At 53.8% G+C, this 15,708-nt stretch overlaps 7 protein-coding genes across 7 annotated transcripts; 3 read left to right on the top strand and 4 right to left on the bottom strand.

The window, feature by feature from the left end:
• Positions 1-836: 836 nt before the first annotated feature.
• NCS54_00710500 (Fido domain-containing protein) lies at positions 837-2,030 on the top strand (the record flags this gene model as incomplete). The annotated part of the gene is made up of 2 exons (XM_053152539.1): positions 837-1,115; positions 1,173-2,030. Exons 1-2 carry the CDS (start codon positions 852-854, stop codon positions 2,028-2,030), a joined length of 1,122 nt encoding a protein of 373 aa, XP_053008514.1. The 5' UTR covers positions 837-851.
• Positions 2,031-2,419: 389 nt separating this feature from the next.
• Positions 2,420-3,961, top strand: NCS54_00710400 (Hypothetical protein; the record flags this gene model as incomplete). Its single annotated transcript, XM_053152538.1, has 2 exons — positions 2,420-2,634; positions 2,689-3,961. The coding sequence occupies 2 exons, from the start codon at positions 2,420-2,422 to the stop codon at positions 3,959-3,961; spliced, it is 1,488 nt and encodes a 495-aa protein (XP_053008513.1).
• A 502-nt stretch (positions 3,962-4,463) lies between these two features.
• NCS54_00710300 (Geranylgeranyl pyrophosphate synthase) lies at positions 4,464-5,726 on the bottom strand (the record flags this gene model as incomplete). Its single annotated transcript, XM_053152537.1, has 1 exon — positions 4,464-5,726. The coding sequence occupies one exon, from the start codon at positions 5,724-5,726 to the stop codon at positions 4,464-4,466; it is 1,263 nt and encodes a 420-aa protein (XP_053008512.1).
• A 2,041-nt stretch (positions 5,727-7,767) lies between these two features.
• NCS54_00710200 (Hypothetical protein) lies at positions 7,768-8,703 on the top strand (the record flags this gene model as incomplete). Its single annotated transcript, XM_053152536.1, has 2 exons — positions 7,768-8,184; positions 8,242-8,703. The coding sequence occupies 2 exons, from the start codon at positions 7,768-7,770 to the stop codon at positions 8,701-8,703; spliced, it is 879 nt and encodes a 292-aa protein (XP_053008511.1).
• Positions 8,704-8,989: 286 nt separating this feature from the next.
• Positions 8,990-10,309, bottom strand: NCS54_00710100 (Hypothetical protein; the record flags this gene model as incomplete). Its single annotated transcript, XM_053152535.1, has 2 exons — positions 8,990-10,071; positions 10,132-10,309. The coding sequence occupies 2 exons, from the start codon at positions 10,307-10,309 to the stop codon at positions 8,990-8,992; spliced, it is 1,260 nt and encodes a 419-aa protein (XP_053008510.1).
• Positions 10,310-11,288: 979 nt separating this feature from the next.
• NCS54_00710000 (Hypothetical protein) lies at positions 11,289-11,715 on the bottom strand (the record flags this gene model as incomplete). Its single annotated transcript, XM_053152534.1, has 2 exons — positions 11,289-11,593; positions 11,652-11,715. 2 exons carry the CDS (start codon positions 11,713-11,715, stop codon positions 11,289-11,291), a joined length of 369 nt encoding a protein of 122 aa, XP_053008509.1.
• A 697-nt stretch (positions 11,716-12,412) lies between these two features.
• Positions 12,413-14,887, bottom strand: NCS54_00709900 (Hypothetical protein; the record flags this gene model as incomplete). The annotated part of the gene is made up of 1 exon (XM_053152533.1): positions 12,413-14,887. The coding sequence occupies one exon, from the start codon at positions 14,885-14,887 to the stop codon at positions 12,413-12,415; it is 2,475 nt and encodes an 824-aa protein (XP_053008508.1).
• Positions 14,888-15,708: the final 821 nt, after the last annotated feature.

The following is a 15,708-nucleotide window of genomic DNA, read 5'->3' as shown; positions in this document are numbered from 1 at the left end:
GGCGTGCCATCACTGGTGTTGTCAGTCTGCATTGTTGGCCCGCCAAACATCAAGGATGATGCTGTGTTTGGACGTGTATTGTTGTTTTTCGCCGCCTGCGGTATCCATCCAGGGCCATGATCCATCAGACCAACAGACGAGTACCCCCGCAGCCGGACGCATCTTATTGATGCAGGAGACCAGATGGCCAATCTGGCATCTGGAATCTGTGGCCGGCCGTCGCCAAGGGCAATCTACCTGTGATGTTACCTCATAGCCTGCATTGTGGTGAAGCTCGCCCGTGTTTATCACGCCGCCGAATCCTGCCCGCACACGAGATTGACAGATGGATATCTGCGACGAGCAATCTATGGGCATGTAGGTCTCAATCCTCGGTCCTGCAATAGACAAAAACTAGTAGGTGCCGAAATGAAGAGGTCATTGCTTGATTCATATGGGCTCGCTAAGAAATGCTCTTCGAAGGTAAGACAATCAACTGGAACAGTCTGCATGCAGAAGCCAGTCAGCGCAAGCACGTATACAGGCGTCAACATAGCCCCTATTCCTCGGCCAGCAAACTCGTATCACGGCCTCATGACCAAGTCACCAAATGAGGCAATCTATGAACCAAACTCTTTCCTCAGAAGCAGCACAAGTTGGAGGCGCCACGGCCCGCATGGCGCTACTGTAAACTTTGAATCATGGAAGCTGTTGTCCTTCCAGGACATGGCATCTCCACTGAGCTGAGCGAGTGACTCAGCTGTGTTCCCCTGGAGACCGCCCCACCTAAAATCTTCCGCGCCGTCTCCTCCTCTTCTCCAACCCAACTCCACTTCTCCTCCACAGCATCAACAACCCTGCGTGCTGCGACCATGTTTCGAGTTAGTGGTTGGCTAGGTTTCCGTCATCGGGGCATTCACCGAGCTCCGCCTTCACATCGCTCTAATATTATCGATTCCGAATACGTCAAGATCGCTGCTGCTCGCCGGAAGCTTCTTGAAAAGATCTACAAACCTTTTCAAGGCCTTGAGAAGAATGGCCCTGAGTATCGAGCTCTGGGAAAGTCGGGGCTCGTCTGGGAGGAGTATTTCAGACCATACGACAGCCAAAGATATGGCTACACCAGGATCCAGGAGGTACTTACTTTCGTGGCTTTATCTGGTAGACGCCGTGCCGACTGCTAATTCTCTCAGGATGCTGCTATCACCCTACGCGAAATCGATGCTTTGAAGGATGCTATGAAAGTCCCAGCAAACATCCTCGCCAAGCGGCTTGTCGAAGCCTATGCCCACCAGTCCGTCGCTATCGAGGATAATCATCTTATTCGAGGAGAGAGCATCGTACTGGATGATCATCTTCGTTCCAACTTCTTGACAAACTTTGATCTCGCCTCGTTATCTCCTCAAGAGCTCAAGGATCTAGCTCTCCCAGACGTCTCATTCCTGGTGCCAAATGCCGACAAACTTCAGGTCACTGAATTGCGAAATCACCTTGTCGCCTCCCGCTGGATTTCTGAGACATCACTTCGCGCTCTAGGCACTTCAGGTCTCAACGAGAATGAGGTTCGATATCTTTCGTCTGCATTAATGAAGGATTTGAACCCATGGCGCAAAGGCTGTTATCCTCCTGACCTTGGGCCGCCAGTCTTGCTGGGAGACTATCGCAAGACCCCTCTCACGGCACGAAGCAACCGTCTGGCAGTGTTCCCTTACCCTCTAGAGGTCCCTGCATGTATCAAACGCTTTTTCGAGTGGCGCCAGAGAGTTCATGACGAAAAGCAGCTGCACCCGCTGATCATCGCTTGTCAGACTGTGGCTTACTTCCTCCACATACACCCTTTCCCGGATGGAAACGGCAGGACTTCAAGGATCATTATGCACGATTACTTACTACGCCACGGATACGTGCCTATTGTCTTTAGTGCCTTGGAGCGAGCGGACTATCTGAGGATGATCAAGGATGCACAGAATCGCAAGCCTGATGAATTCGTCAATCGAGTCCTGGTGACCCAACTGGAGATACTTCGAGCTTACCAGAGCGAGGAGTTCTAGGACATCCCATGACGACAGGTCTTTGACCGAAACCCGATTTTTTTTGGCAACGGCTTTTTGTCAGGCAGCTTTCCGGGGCGATGTGCAGCAGCATACGATTTTTATGACTATTTCGCATTCATTCTTCATGATGCTGCATATTCCAACTTGAAAGGCATTTCACACCCGGCCATGTCCGCAATAAGCCAAATTCTCACCTTTTGGCGACCCTCGGCACACATGCCCTTCCTTTTGGGAGCTACACTTTCCCGGCAGTCTGGTGACGTCAGCGCCCAGTGTCACATGCACACCCGTCCGCATGGTGACACCTCCACGCGGGAACCCCATCTTTAAACCTCCACACTCCGACGTTGCACCATGTCTTGAGCTCTAGCTCGGCCCATCCTTCAATGGACGACTTCACCACCGAGATCATCGCCTCCGGGCGCGCCTTTGACTCCCCAGAGAGCCCCGAGCGCCATCGCCGCGTCAGTGACGGCATCCATGATGAGGAGCCGGCCGTTGAGCCCGAGGCGACTCCGGCGCCTCCTCAGAAGACGGGTTTGCGCGGCGGACTTGCAGCTATTCGGCAGAAAGCCAGCCTGCAGGATCGTTTGGTTGAAAAGTTTGTTGTGCTCTAGCTTTTGCTCTCCCATGGCTTGCTAACCGTGTCCTCCAGGCTCCTTCAGCAAGTCATCCCAGCGGACAAAGATGATCCCAACGACGTTGCCTTTGCTGCCGACGACCATGCGCCTACGCAGACCGAGAGACCCAACTTCAACATCACCACCATGTCCTACAACTTCCGCCGCTTCAATGCTCGCATCGGTGTCGTCTTCAAGTTCCAGGCCCGAGTCGAGCGCATCCTCTGCTGGCATCGCGCATCCCATACACTATCTCTTCTCGCCGTATACACCTTTGTTTGCCTCGACCCATACCTCCTATGTGTTCTACCTGTTGCGATACTGCTGCTCGGCGTCTTTATCCCTGCATTCTTGGCACGTCACCCGGCACCTCCCAAAGGCACATTGTCGAGCGAGCAGAATGTTGGCTACTCTCCTCGTGGACCACCTTTGGCACCTGCGGCGACTGTTAAACCCGTGAAGGAACTTAGCAAGGACTTCTTCCGGAATATGCGCGACCTGCAAAACAGCATGGATGACTTTAGCGAGGGGCACGACAAGGTTGTCGCGTTTCTTGTGCCGGTGACCAACTTCAGTGATGAGGCTCTCAGTTCCGCCCTCTTTCTATTCCTCTTTGCGGGTGGCATCTTCATGACTATTGCAGCTCAGTTGATCCCATGGAGGTTCATTTTCCTGCTCGGTGGTTGGGCTGTTGTCGGCATGGGCCATCCATATGTTGCTCGCCTTCTTGCTGTCGCCCACCGCGAGCGCCTTCAGCCGCAGGAGGCCAAAGCTCGATCATGGCTTGATGACTGGATCGCTAAGGATGTGATCCTCGACTCAAGCCCTGAGACTCGCGAGGTCGAGATCTTTGAGTTGCAACGCAAGATAGCTGGTGGCAGCGGCGAGTGGGAGCCCTGGCTCTTTTGCCCATCTCCTTACGATCCGCTCTCACAACCACGTATCGCCGGCGAGCGGCCCAGGGGCACACGGTTCTTTGAGGATGTCATGCCCCCGGAGGCTTGGGAGTGGAGTGAGAAGAAGTGGGCTCTCGACCTCTGGAGCCGCGAATGGGTTGAGGAGCGCATCATCACAGGTGTTGAAGTCGAGACAGAAGGCGAGCGTTGGGTTTACGATATCTACGATGAGCGGGATGAGCGAACAGGGGTGGTAGATCCTCCAGTTCATGACAAAGGGAAGCAAAAGGCTGCTGCGGCCAAGCCGAGCTGGGAAGAGGGTGAGGACGGCACTGGCAGAAGAGGGGACTGGAGACGGCGACGATGGGTGCGGTTGGTGAAGCGCAAGGCAGCGCCAGTGCAAACCGTCTAAGATGGCCAGTTCTTCTATGTAAAATTAATGGAGTCTTGCGTATTTAGGTTCGTTTCTGCATGACGTTGACGGGTCTGGGGTGACGGACAGGATAACAAGGGCAGCATTCCCACTCGGGATGCAGTGTGAATGAGTCACGGTCGTGGACAGGGAGACTCATGAAATGAATCATTGATGGTTAATATATTCCAGAACCCGAGCTATATGCTCCATGACAGAAAAGCGCCATGAGCCAGGAGATAATCCAACATTGACTGTTACAACAATTTCGAGTGACCGGTGCTGCTCGCCATCAGCGAGCCCAGGTTGGTATCATGCCGTTCAGACTCCTCCCTCCATAATAGATCTCTGTACAATCAATCGTTCATCAGACATCCCTCCCGACGCCGGCCAGAACATTCTATATGCGCTCCGCTTCGTAAGACATTAAACCTGACTATGACTAGGAAAGTTGTTGGGTGTTGGGAAACTCGAAAGAAGCGCGACGGGTGAAGACTGAGGCCTATGGGATGACCATCTTGTCCAGGATCTTTTGGATGCCCTTTGTGTATCCACGGCCTTGGTCAATTTCCTCGGTCATCTTGCGGGCGCGCTCAATGAGAATTCCGACGACATTACGGGTGTACTCGAAGCTGCCGGTCGACTCCATGTAAGCGACGGCGTAGCGCTTGACCTGGATATCGGATGTCTTTTGCTTGAGGATGTTGACGAGCTGGAGGTTTGTCGGGTTGGAGCGGATGCTGTGGATAACTGGGAAGGAAAACTTTCCCTCGGTGAGATCCTCGCACATGCCCTTGTTGTGGCTGTACTCTTTGGACGACAGGTTCATATAGTCGTCGCGGATCTGGAAGATGAGTCCGATGAGGTTGACGAGGGGCACACAATCAGTAGGCACCGACGACTCGGCGGCCATGAGCTTAATACCAAGGCGAAATAGACCGCCCGTCTTATTGCCCACCATCTCGAGGTAGTCCTCCTCAGTGGGGCAGGTGAGGGTGTCTCGCCAGAACAGATCCATGCCCTGCCCCCGATGGAGGTTTACGAGCTCCTCGGAGAAGACGGTAATGAGGTCCGGGTTGTTGAGGCGGTGCAGCTCCTGCAGGGCGACAAAGTAGATGTAGTTTGCCGAGTTGATGGTCTGCGCGACACCAAAGATGTTGTGCGCCACTGGGAACCCGCGGCGCAGCTCCGACGAGTCCTGGACGTCGTCGATGAGCAGCGACGACTCGTGGAGCATGCCCACGACGCGCGTGATGACCTCGAGGCTCTCCTGGGGTACGTCTAGCCAGGCGTTGAAGGCGTTGATGAGCTGTGCTCTAAAGTCCTTGCCCGGGTGGCTGATGACATAGTCGTAGGGACCGCGGACAACCTGTTCCTTGTCGTCGGTCCAGGATCGCTTGGCCGTAAAGTTGAGGTCCTCGTAGGCGTAGCGCTCGGGGTCAGGAGGTGGGTTCGGGGCCTGCATCATGACGCCAAAGCCTGGGTTCGGGGCGGTCGATCTTGGGGAGCGCTGCTTCTGGCTGAGCCAGTCTCCTTCTGCGACGGGGCGGAGGACGGATTTGGTGGGAGTTGAGTTGAGCGAGGTCGGGACGCCGGTGCTCGAGGTGCGAGGGGGGATGGCGTTGGGGGAGGCGAGAGGGGGGTTGTTGTTGTTGTTGGAAGGCATCTTCTCCATGTCTCTGGGCGACAGGGACAGCATGTGCAGGGTCGACGGGGGGAGAGCCCAGGAGTCGGAAGAGAAGCTCGGATCGGCCGTGGGGATCATGCGTTCAGCGTTTGAAGAGTGCAACGGTGTGTGTGAGGCTGAGTCGGGGGTGAAAGGAAAGTGGCGAGGCGGGAGGTATAAGCGTTGGGTAGATATCGAGCTCGTATGGATGCCGGATGCCTTGTGTCTTGTTGAGAGTTTGTCGTGTGGGCTGCGCCTTGGTCTAGGCAGCTTTATTCAAGTGTCGCGAGAGGGTATATCGGATCGAATCGCTGAGACCTGTAGCAGAGTCGACGTCATTGAGCGTCCCGAACCAAGTTCAGTTCTGCCTGATGCAAAGGCATAGAGGCGGGCATGTGCGCGAGGCAGCACAGGTAGCCCAAGATATATACGCGCATATGCAACCGAGAAGGTTGAGGGGCAGGACCAAGAAAAAGAAGAGGGCTTGTCCTAAGCTAAGCTCCATACGAGGGTACGTGTTCGTCCTACGCAAGGAAGACGACCTTTCGTCACGAGCTAATGCAAAGGAGCTAGCGGCACGGCGGGCCAGGCGGGTAAGGTAGGTAGGTGGCAGCCCAGCCCAGCCAGATTGTGGGGGAGAGGTCTTTTGACGCCCAGGAGCAGTCACAGAGTCCTGCAGGCCAGAGGTCACGTTGGTGTAGCGTACCTTTTAAGAGAGGGGGGTGAGAAACTTGTGATAATCCGGGGTATGGCGGTTATTACGGAGAGACAATTAAACGAGGCTAGACGTTGGAAGAGGATGGGTATCTGCTGAGATGCGGATGTCAACCGTTTCTTCTATTTAAGAAATGAGACAAGACAAGGACGAGTTCCGACTTGGAATGCAGTTGCGACAGCGACAAAGCTCAGAGGACACGCGCCGAGAAAGTATCCGATGATGGACAATGACGTTTCTCTCACGGAACCATCGGTCCAGCAGTTCCAGCCAGCCCCGACTGGGCATCGTCAGAGCTGGGCGCAATGTCACATAGACGAGCAGTCCGTCTTAAACCGCCAAGAAGCAGGGTGATGGGTTCCTTACCTCATTGGGTGGCGCAATAGGGAGGAACCTATCGTGAGTATGAAAGGGATCTTGAGAAACAGAGTTCGAGATCGGTCAAGGCTGTCCAAAAGAAAAGTGCCAGTTGTCCCTTTATCTAATCTCCATCGTCGTAGCTCATCTCACAATGAGGCGGCTGTTTAATCCGTTGGGACGAAAAACCACACCACCTCAGCCCACCGTGAGATCAGCCCTTGCGAAGCCCATGTTTCGCCAACTGAGTTTAGACACGTCAAAGCTGGGACCTGGATCATGTCGTCCGTCACGAGACGTGGGTGATTCAAAGGCGGTCGCGGGTAGTTGAGCAGACTTTCTCAAACTGCATTCCTTATGTGGACAGTAGAGATAAAAAGTCGCCAAGTTGAGTTGTCACATGCAAAAAAACCGCTTTTGCTGTGAGATAATCAGCAAGGGACCACCTCTGATCAAATCAATCACCTCAGGCTTCCATCCCGCTTCCATCCTCCGTCCAATCTGGAATTCGTCCTGTCGGGCCAGCTGCACCTTGAGATCCCACTAAGCCCATCACAGGTCCAGCGCCTTCACAGCACCTGCTGTCGCTCTCCCACTGGCTGACATGCCCTAGCGGCCCCCTCTCGTGACGATCACAGCGACAGAAGCCCCGCCATGGCCCCTGGACCTCGTGCTCCAGCTGGAATTCATCCGCTGTCAGGGCCCGTTGCCGTGGAGATGGCCTCCACCTTGAGTCCAGGGCCCAGCGCTGTTTAGCTTCAGCTCAACACCACATCTGGATGCAACTTTCTTGATCTTCTTCTTCTTCTTCTCTAGGTTTTCTGCTGCTGCTTTGGGCTCGAGCCAACTCTCAGCGCTGCTTGATACCCAATTCCCTTCTCTTCGTTTAGTTATTCCTTGTTTTGTCCCATTTTCCGTCCCTCCTCGTGCCTTGAGAAAAAGAAAGCGGTTATCCATCCACAAAATATCTGTCCCATCTCCAGCGTTTTTTCTCTGTTCTTTTCTTCCATACCGGTGTTTCTACGCCCACGACATTCATTCTCTCGCCAATCACACAAACAAACAAGCATGATGGAGTCACTTCTGTCTCTCGCCTTCGACAACTTGTCGTCCTACGATGGCCCCAAGGTCCGCAAGGGCCTGCGCCAGGTTGAAGGTCTGCTCGCCCAGATTTGCCTCTCGAATCCCCGTAGCGACAACTCGCGCCGCAGCCGTGACCACGAAAACAACGGAGAGGCGTCGCCTGAACAAAAGGACCTCGCCGAGCTATCCCAGGATCCCGCTTTCCAAGAGTTCTTCAAGTTGCAGGAGGGATTCGAGTGGAACGTTGCCATGCGCCTGATCGGCACTCTCGACCGTCTCATGGCTAAGGGCAGCGACGGACAGAATGATCTCTTGATCCTCAATGCCCTTGATCTCATTCAGGGAACTCTCCTGTTGCATCCCCCCAGCAAGTCGCTCTTCACCCGGGAGCAGAATATGAACGTATGTGATATGAAATCATTTTCTTCAATGATAACAACTAACGTGTCTTGTATATAGCTTCTCCTCGATCTCCTTGAGCCCTTCAACTGCCCAGCTATCCAATGCGCGACTCTTCTCACCCTTGTCACCGCTCTCCTCGACACTCCCCGAAACACTCGCACCTTTGAGGGCCTTGATGGCCTTCTTACTATCACCTCTCTCTTCAAGTCGCGCTCCACGGCCCGCGAGGTCAAGCTCAAGCTTGTCGAGTTCCTCTACTTCTATCTCATGCCCGAGTCGCCATCCATCCCCCGCGCCGACCAGCGCGACTCTGTTCCCGGCATGCTTCAACGGAGCCCTAGCAAGCTTGCGGGCGCCTTTAACAACGAGGCCCGTCGCAAGCGGTCTGGCTCCGATGCGGATGACATTTATCTCACAACTGAGGCAAAGCAGGAGCTGCTCAGCCAACATCTGAGCAGTGTCGAGGAACTTGTTAAGGACCTTAGAAACTGCGCTCCCTTTGGGGGCGTCGTCTGCTAAACGCAGGCAGGAGGATCGTTATTCGGGCACAGGTGGACATGTTTCCTATTCCTTTATTCTCCTCATTCCAGCACAATAACGGCGTTGGGTGGCACTCGGATGGCTCATTTTTTTTGTGTTTTCTTCTTTACCTTGGCGCGGAGTTTTGAGCAACAGAGTCGGAACACATTAATTTGTTTTGCTTTCTTTTGTAAGATTGGCACTGCGAGGGAGGATTTGGATGACCTTGATATTTGCCTGAATGGTCTGGCTAGGCGTTGATAAGTATGAAAAATATTAGAAGGGTTCAGTTTTTTTTCTCTTGCGCATCAGCATCTTGACTCTTTCGTGGTGGGTTCTCTGGTTCTGGAGTTTGCCGCGGTGTTGGGACGATTGATAATGAACGTCCTGGTGATATGGGCTCGTCGTTGCCGTATAGCTCGAAGCGTCCATCAATAGTCTCTGAGCCGGGTGTATGTCCGGCACTCGGGCTGGTCATTGGTGATAGGAACGTCGAGTCGATCTCGACCGGCGCCGCGATATCGCCGGGCCCGTGGGCCTGTATCGGCACGGCTCGGTCCATGCCCGGCGAAGTAGCCGTCGTTGGGCTGATGGCCGGGTCCGTATACGGCCCAGCCACGGCATCAGGGCCGAAGTAGTCTCTCGTCAAGCCGTGCCGAGCCTGGCTTCCGGATACGTCGGTCATGCCGTCCCGCACAGTACCGGTACCTTCGCCGTCACCTTCAGTCCTCGATTCTCCAGTTGTGGTCTCCCGGCGTCGGCGCCGCTTAGCCAGACACAACCAAGTGAGTCCGCCGATGATAACACTCGCTCCTACAACCGCGCCGACACCAATTCCAGCTTTAGCACCGTCGGATAATCCTCCATCTCCATCTTCATCATCATCAACAACTCTAACGTCGCTTCCTGTCGGCCTGGCTTCGGCGCAGTATCCCTCTCCGCTAACCTGTGTACAAACCTGCCCGTCGTCGCAGCACCCAGCGCCATCAGCGCACTTGAACTGTGACGTGGTACAACCCTCGGGCACGGGCGTCAGCAACCCGGTCTGGGAGGCGGGTTTTGTGGATGCGCATTTCCCGTCGGGCCTACACTCCGAGCCGAAACCGCAGCAGTTGCCGCCCAGGTCGCTGGGGCACAGGTAGAGGCTCGTCTGGGGGCATTTGCGGTCGCAGCAGCCCTCCTGGGCGACGGCTGTCCCGCTCCGGGTGACGGTGCGTGTGCAAAAGTATTGACGAGTGGCGTCCTTGGAGCAGAGGTTCTCGCTGGCGCAGTTGGACCCGATCTGGCAGCATTTCGGATCGCCGTCTTTGTTGACGTAGCAATACTGGTCGTTTTTGCAGCAGTCGTCGGCGAAACCGATGTCTAGGCCTGTCGCGCGAGGACATGAGTTGATTGTCAATCAACATGTTGCGCCTTTGAAGGACTTACAGTTGTGATAACCTTGCCCGCAGTCTGCGTCGCGCTTCGCGAGGGGAAATGCCTGGTCGAGGAAGAAGCGCGGGACGAGGTCGCCCTGCGCGATAGGAAGCACCTCATAGCGCCTGGTGATTTGTGCGACGACGAGGTGAGGAAGCAGGACGAAGCCGGTGGGAACAAAGAGCCTCATGGTGAGGACAGCGCGCGACAACAACTTGAGAGGGGGTGGACTAATGCGCTTGGTTCATTGTCGCATCGCGCCGCTCGACTCTTGAATATGCGTTCAATCGCCAGCTAGTAGTATTGCTAAAGGACAAAAGTCGCTCAAGAAGGATGAGCAATGAAAGAAAAGCAGTGACGGAAACCTCGTCGGCACGAGGCTCCCGCAAGAGGATGAGTTGCACATGCAGGTAAGACTCGGTAAACGGCGAAATACCCTGTATCAGGCCGAGTTAAGTGGTGGTACAGTAGCACAAAGGGCCCTTTTCTTTCTTTGGTGATTGTGTGTCCCCATGAGCCAACCCCTCCAAGGGCCTTGCTGGCGTGGCGGTGCGTTCATTGCTGTTCAGCTGTGAGTGGTAATTGGGAAGCTCGGGGACAAGTGCTGACAATAGATGGGGACTTGGACGCCCCAAGTGGGAATGGACAGCAAAGGAGTCAGGCCAGGTAATCCCGTTTTTTGCAGTGCTTGCTTGCTCACAGACCGCATGTTCACGTCAAATAAGGTGAGAATCTGCATGGCTGAGTCGACGGCTTATTATTCTGGAGCCTTGTTGCTTGTTAGTTGATGAGACTGTTGGTGGCGCAGGACAAAGAGTTCCAAATGTCAGCCGCAGCAGCTATCGCCCAAGAGGTAGCCATGATGCGAAGCTAAATAGACACATAGTCAACCTCGAATAATCACAACCCACACACATAGTCTTGACCGCCATAGGAAGGTCAGCCACTCAGAGCTTCGCAAGGAGTGGGGGGTTTGACGAGTCAGCACCAAGCACCGTTTAGGAGAAGCGCCTCAGAGGAATGCAACCCTGTCACACAGCTCTGCAGCTTAATTAACGTTGCAAAGTAAAGTTAACCTTGAATATAAAGCCTTTTAGTTTATATTAAAATGAATCGTTTAGTTTTGGTCGAGTCCAGCTCAATTTCTTTCAAATTGGCTCATCCTCATCTCAGCACTTGGACACGCGTTCCTGGGCGGCGAGCCGTAATCTCATCTGCCGTTGAGCTCTCCTGTCACGCCACATGTCTATCAGCTCCATCAGAATCAAGACCGTGAGCGGTAATTGCGCGACTCCCAGGACGATTGCTGCTTTGTCGGTGAACATGACGCTGGCCCAGCCGTCCCAGTGCTCGTAGACGAGATATGTGCGGAAGGCGTTGTACAATTGCCAGTTGAGGATCAGAAAGTATTGGATCAGTTCCCATGTTGATAATGTCGGGACCGAGTCGCCAAGCTCAAGACACTCTACGCCGTCTGTCGGGATCCAATGTGAGTATAAATGCGCTGCTAAAAGTCCCAAGATGAATCGTACCGATAATGTCTTGGCTGAATGTGTCGTCGCTCGCCAGCGAGCGGGATTTCTCGTTGCAAATCATAATGGCTCTGTTGTGGCAAGCCTATGCCTTGTTCGTCTCAAAGACAAAGAGTGAAGAGAAAAAAAGCTCCGTAAGGAATGAGAGCTCTGACAATTGAATGGAAGCAAACAAACAAGAGTGATAGTGAGTAGTATCAAGAAGAGAGTTCAGTCAAGAATTGCAGAAGCGAGAGACAAACAAGGCACTTCGATTCCAGCCTAGTATTAATACAAGGCTGTTAAAGGGATGGGATTATGAGTGAGACGCGTTTCACCTTTATTGCCAAGGCCCTTGCCGCCGGTTCCTTGACGTTTTGCGCCCCCTCGCGAGGGTCGACTGTCACTCCTGGGTTTCGCCATTCCACTTTATCCACTTGGCAAGGGGAGGGGTCACGGCCAAGGGAACAAATTTCGCCTCGTCGTTTGTAGATCATTTACCATCTCGCCATTTCTCCGCTTTAGCGCAGACGGGCGAATCTTGTCTGTCTGGGGGGCGCCAAAGAGCCGCCATCTTGACTGGAGGGTTGGCTAGTTGGATCCAACTTGTCACGGGTCATGCGTGGGAAAAGGAGATAGCCGCGCGTTGGTTGTTGATCATCATGTCGTATCTGCGAAAAAAAAAAAGACCGAACCTCCACATGTTTAAGCTTGCTCGCATGTCGTATACGTATCCAAATAAAGTACAACTCGTATCCTCTCCTCCCAGAACTCGTATCTATTCACATCATCTCTGCCCTTTCCATCAAACTCCTCGTCTGCTTTGCCATGGTTCTGAAGCCGCTGGCCGGGGTTGTGTACGTTGTGTTGGCGGCTGCGGCGTTGGGAGGCAACAGTGGTCTTGGTGAAGACCTGGGTGCTGTCGTTGCTGGAGTACTGCCGTCACTCCAAACCATGCTTGTCGAAATCTTAGTGATAATGCTCTCCGTTAAGAGCGTAGCCGCAATATCAAGCCCTGACTCTTGAAAGCTTGTCGACCCCGAAACCTCTGCCGTGCTTGGCGCCATGCTCTGGGATATGCTTTCATCCGTGCTGGACCCAGAGTTCTCGCTTGCAACTGTGGGGCCTTCATCTCCATTCAACGTCATATCCGGGTCCTCTTTAAACACTAGACCGGGGATTGTAGGGGACTCGGTGGGCTGACCGATATGAAAGAACTCGGTGTGTGTTGTCGTCCACTTTACCCTCGATGATCTCGTAAGAACCGATGTAAAGACTAAAGTTCTCAGTTGCTGCGTCTCACGAGTTGTTGTATATTCCGTGAGAGTCTGCTGCACAGCCATGGTGGTGGTAAGGGTCGCTGGTGGCTCAGTCGATGTCAAAACTTGCGAATCAACAATGCTGGATGCGGCAGAGATCGTGGCTGGTTGTCCTGTTGTCTGCTGTGAAGTCTCTGCTCCTCCGAGGCCGGTTATTTGAGTGTCTAGTGCGGCCTGAGCGTCAAGCGTTGCCTGAGCGTCAAGCGTTGCCTGAGTGTCGGGCGCCGTTCGAGTATCAAATGTTGTCCGCGTGTCGAGTTGTGCCTGAATGCTGATTGTCGTTAAAGTGTCGAATGCCGTTTGCGCGTCGGATGCTGTCTGCGTGTTGAATGCTGCCTCAATGGCAAGTGTTGCCTCAGAGTTGAGTATTTCCTGAGTGTCGAGCGTGGCCAGAGGGTCTGGTGTCGTTTGGGTGTCGAATGCCGTCTGAATGTCAAGTGTCGTTTTAAAGTCCTGCGCTGCTGGAGAGTCGACCGCTGCCTGAGACTCGAAAGTTGCCTCAACGTTGATTACGGTCTGAGCCCCGGGTGTCGCTTGGGTACCGAGTTCCGTTTGGACGCCGAGCGCTCTTTGGGTTGCTGAACCATGAGTTGTCATGACGGAAGAGATCTGACCCGGGTCGGTTGCGGACAAAATAACACCTGGAGCGCAGTTAATGTTTCGGCGAACGTTGGGTTGGCCACTCACCTCATCTCCATCTAGACAACTAGGGTCTATGGTTTGGGATGGTTGCTGGCCTCCTTCTGTTCCTGGAATCTGGGCTTGTCCTATGGAAGTTGTCTCGCCTGGACTAGAACCGGGAACCTTGTCTGGATCCTCCACGAATACGCCTCCAGGCAACCCACTAGGTTCTCTGTTGACCTGTCCATCGGGAAGAGCGCTGGTCTGGTCTTCTGGTACGTTGTTGGGAGATCCTGTAGGTCGAGTTCCTGGAGCCGTACCAGAGTGTAGTTCTGCCTGACCTTGGGGCTGCTGATTGGCTGTCTGAGAAGCGGGCTCATCAAGCTGACCCGTGGGTTGTTCGTCGAGTAGGCTGATGGATTGACCATTTGGCTGCACTCCGAGCCGTTCCCCAGATGGCACCTTGGACTCGCTGGGCTCCTCTCCGGGTTGTCTAGGTAAGGACTCCTTTGGCTGCTGGGCTGATTCGACTCCAGATGGTTGAGTCTCTGTACTGCCGGCAGAGACATTGTCCGAATCCTCGCCTAGTGCCTCGGTTGGGAGACGGGTTGGTTCTCCATCTGAGTTTCCTGGTAGCTCAGTGGCAACTGTATCTGCCTGGTCATCGGACTGTCCTTGTCCTGCTGGTCCTGGTTGCTCAGGGGCACTGGGCAGATTGAAGGAACTGGAAGGTAGAGGCGGAACAACTGTATTGGGGATGTTGGGTTGTCCAGGTAGGTTGGATCTTATGTCGGTATCGGAGACTATTGGGACCTTTGATGGACTAGAAGTTTCACCAGAGTCGGGCAACCCAGTCCTGTTGGGTTGCGTAGGCAACTCAGCTGGTAGGTTCTCATTGGAGGGTGTGTTAGAAGAACCACTGGGTAGTTGTCCAGACTCTCTGCCGGGCTGACCAATTCCTGGTTGAGGAGATCCCTTATTTTGGGAGTCAGGCGAGAACATGCTGCTCACTTGGTCCTGAAGCCTGTTGATCTGGTCCAAGACATCTCGCAAGGCCTCTTCAGAAACCTCAACCATGAAACCGTTCTCCTCAACCAGTCGCTTCACCACACTGAGAGTGCGGTGTAGCTTGGGGAAGCCATGGCGAGGCTGCTTGAAGGGCGTCACTTTGATGGCAGGTTTGGTTGCTGGTACCGTGGAGACTGCCCCCGGTGATTCGGATGGAACGTCCACTCGAGGTAGAAGAGCAGCATGAGCGTATGGAAGGGGTAAAGGGAGGTGTGGAACAATGGAAAGAAGTGTATAAAGGCGAACCATTGTGTCAACTAGACAGGTTCAATGAAATGAGGTGAGGTGGTATGGTCGTAAACATTCATCATGGTCTATTGTTCTTCATATATATCTCTGCCATCGAGTTTGGGTTGCATGGAGCAACGCATTCCGATGATTGTGACGGCAACGGGCCATGTCATGGTGTCTTAGTCTCGGGGGTTTCAATTCATTGTGAACCAACGCTTGCTGGTTCTCATTGGGTCTTGGGTTTGCTATCATTCCTGAAGCTGGTGTGATAGATACAGACCACCTTTGAATAGTATTTGCCAGTCTTCGGAGCGATGACATATTGGTCGATGTCGCTGAGCGCAGCATGTAATTGCTCGGGTCATTGCCGCGACGATCGAGGCTATGCAGAGATGACGAAAATAACCAACTTTGGCGGGAACCTGACGCAGGGATTTTTTGGCGGAGCCGTGACGAAATACGGATCAAGCTTGGCAATTTCACACGGTCGGGTGGTTTGTCACTCTTTGCCCGCACTCGGTTGCACCGGATAGCTGCCCGGTGATGGCGGCGATTCTCGGGTTCCAACTTGGATCTACAAGAGACAAAGGATTGAGATGCACAAATTCATCCAGAGAGATGATGCACTTCGGTGATAGCGTCAAAGGCGGTATGCTTCTTTGATGCGGTTTGGTGGTGGATAACCATCGCCCTGCAGAAATCTCCCGTAAGGCGACCAGGTCAAAGCCTTGTTGAGGTCAAAGTTGACCGGGCGCAGTACTGTAGCAATCCTTGAGGTCCATATCGACTGAAACGCTTGCGAATTAATGGTAACTCAAATAATTGTCAGTCGCCCGGGA

The sequence above is a fragment of the Fusarium falciforme genome, chromosome 5 (genome assembly GCF_026873545.1).
Source record: "Fusarium falciforme chromosome 5, complete sequence".
In the NCBI taxonomy this organism is placed as follows: domain Eukaryota; kingdom Fungi; phylum Ascomycota; class Sordariomycetes; order Hypocreales; family Nectriaceae; genus Fusarium; species Fusarium falciforme.
This window is presented reverse-complemented; position numbering and strand designations above follow the sequence as displayed.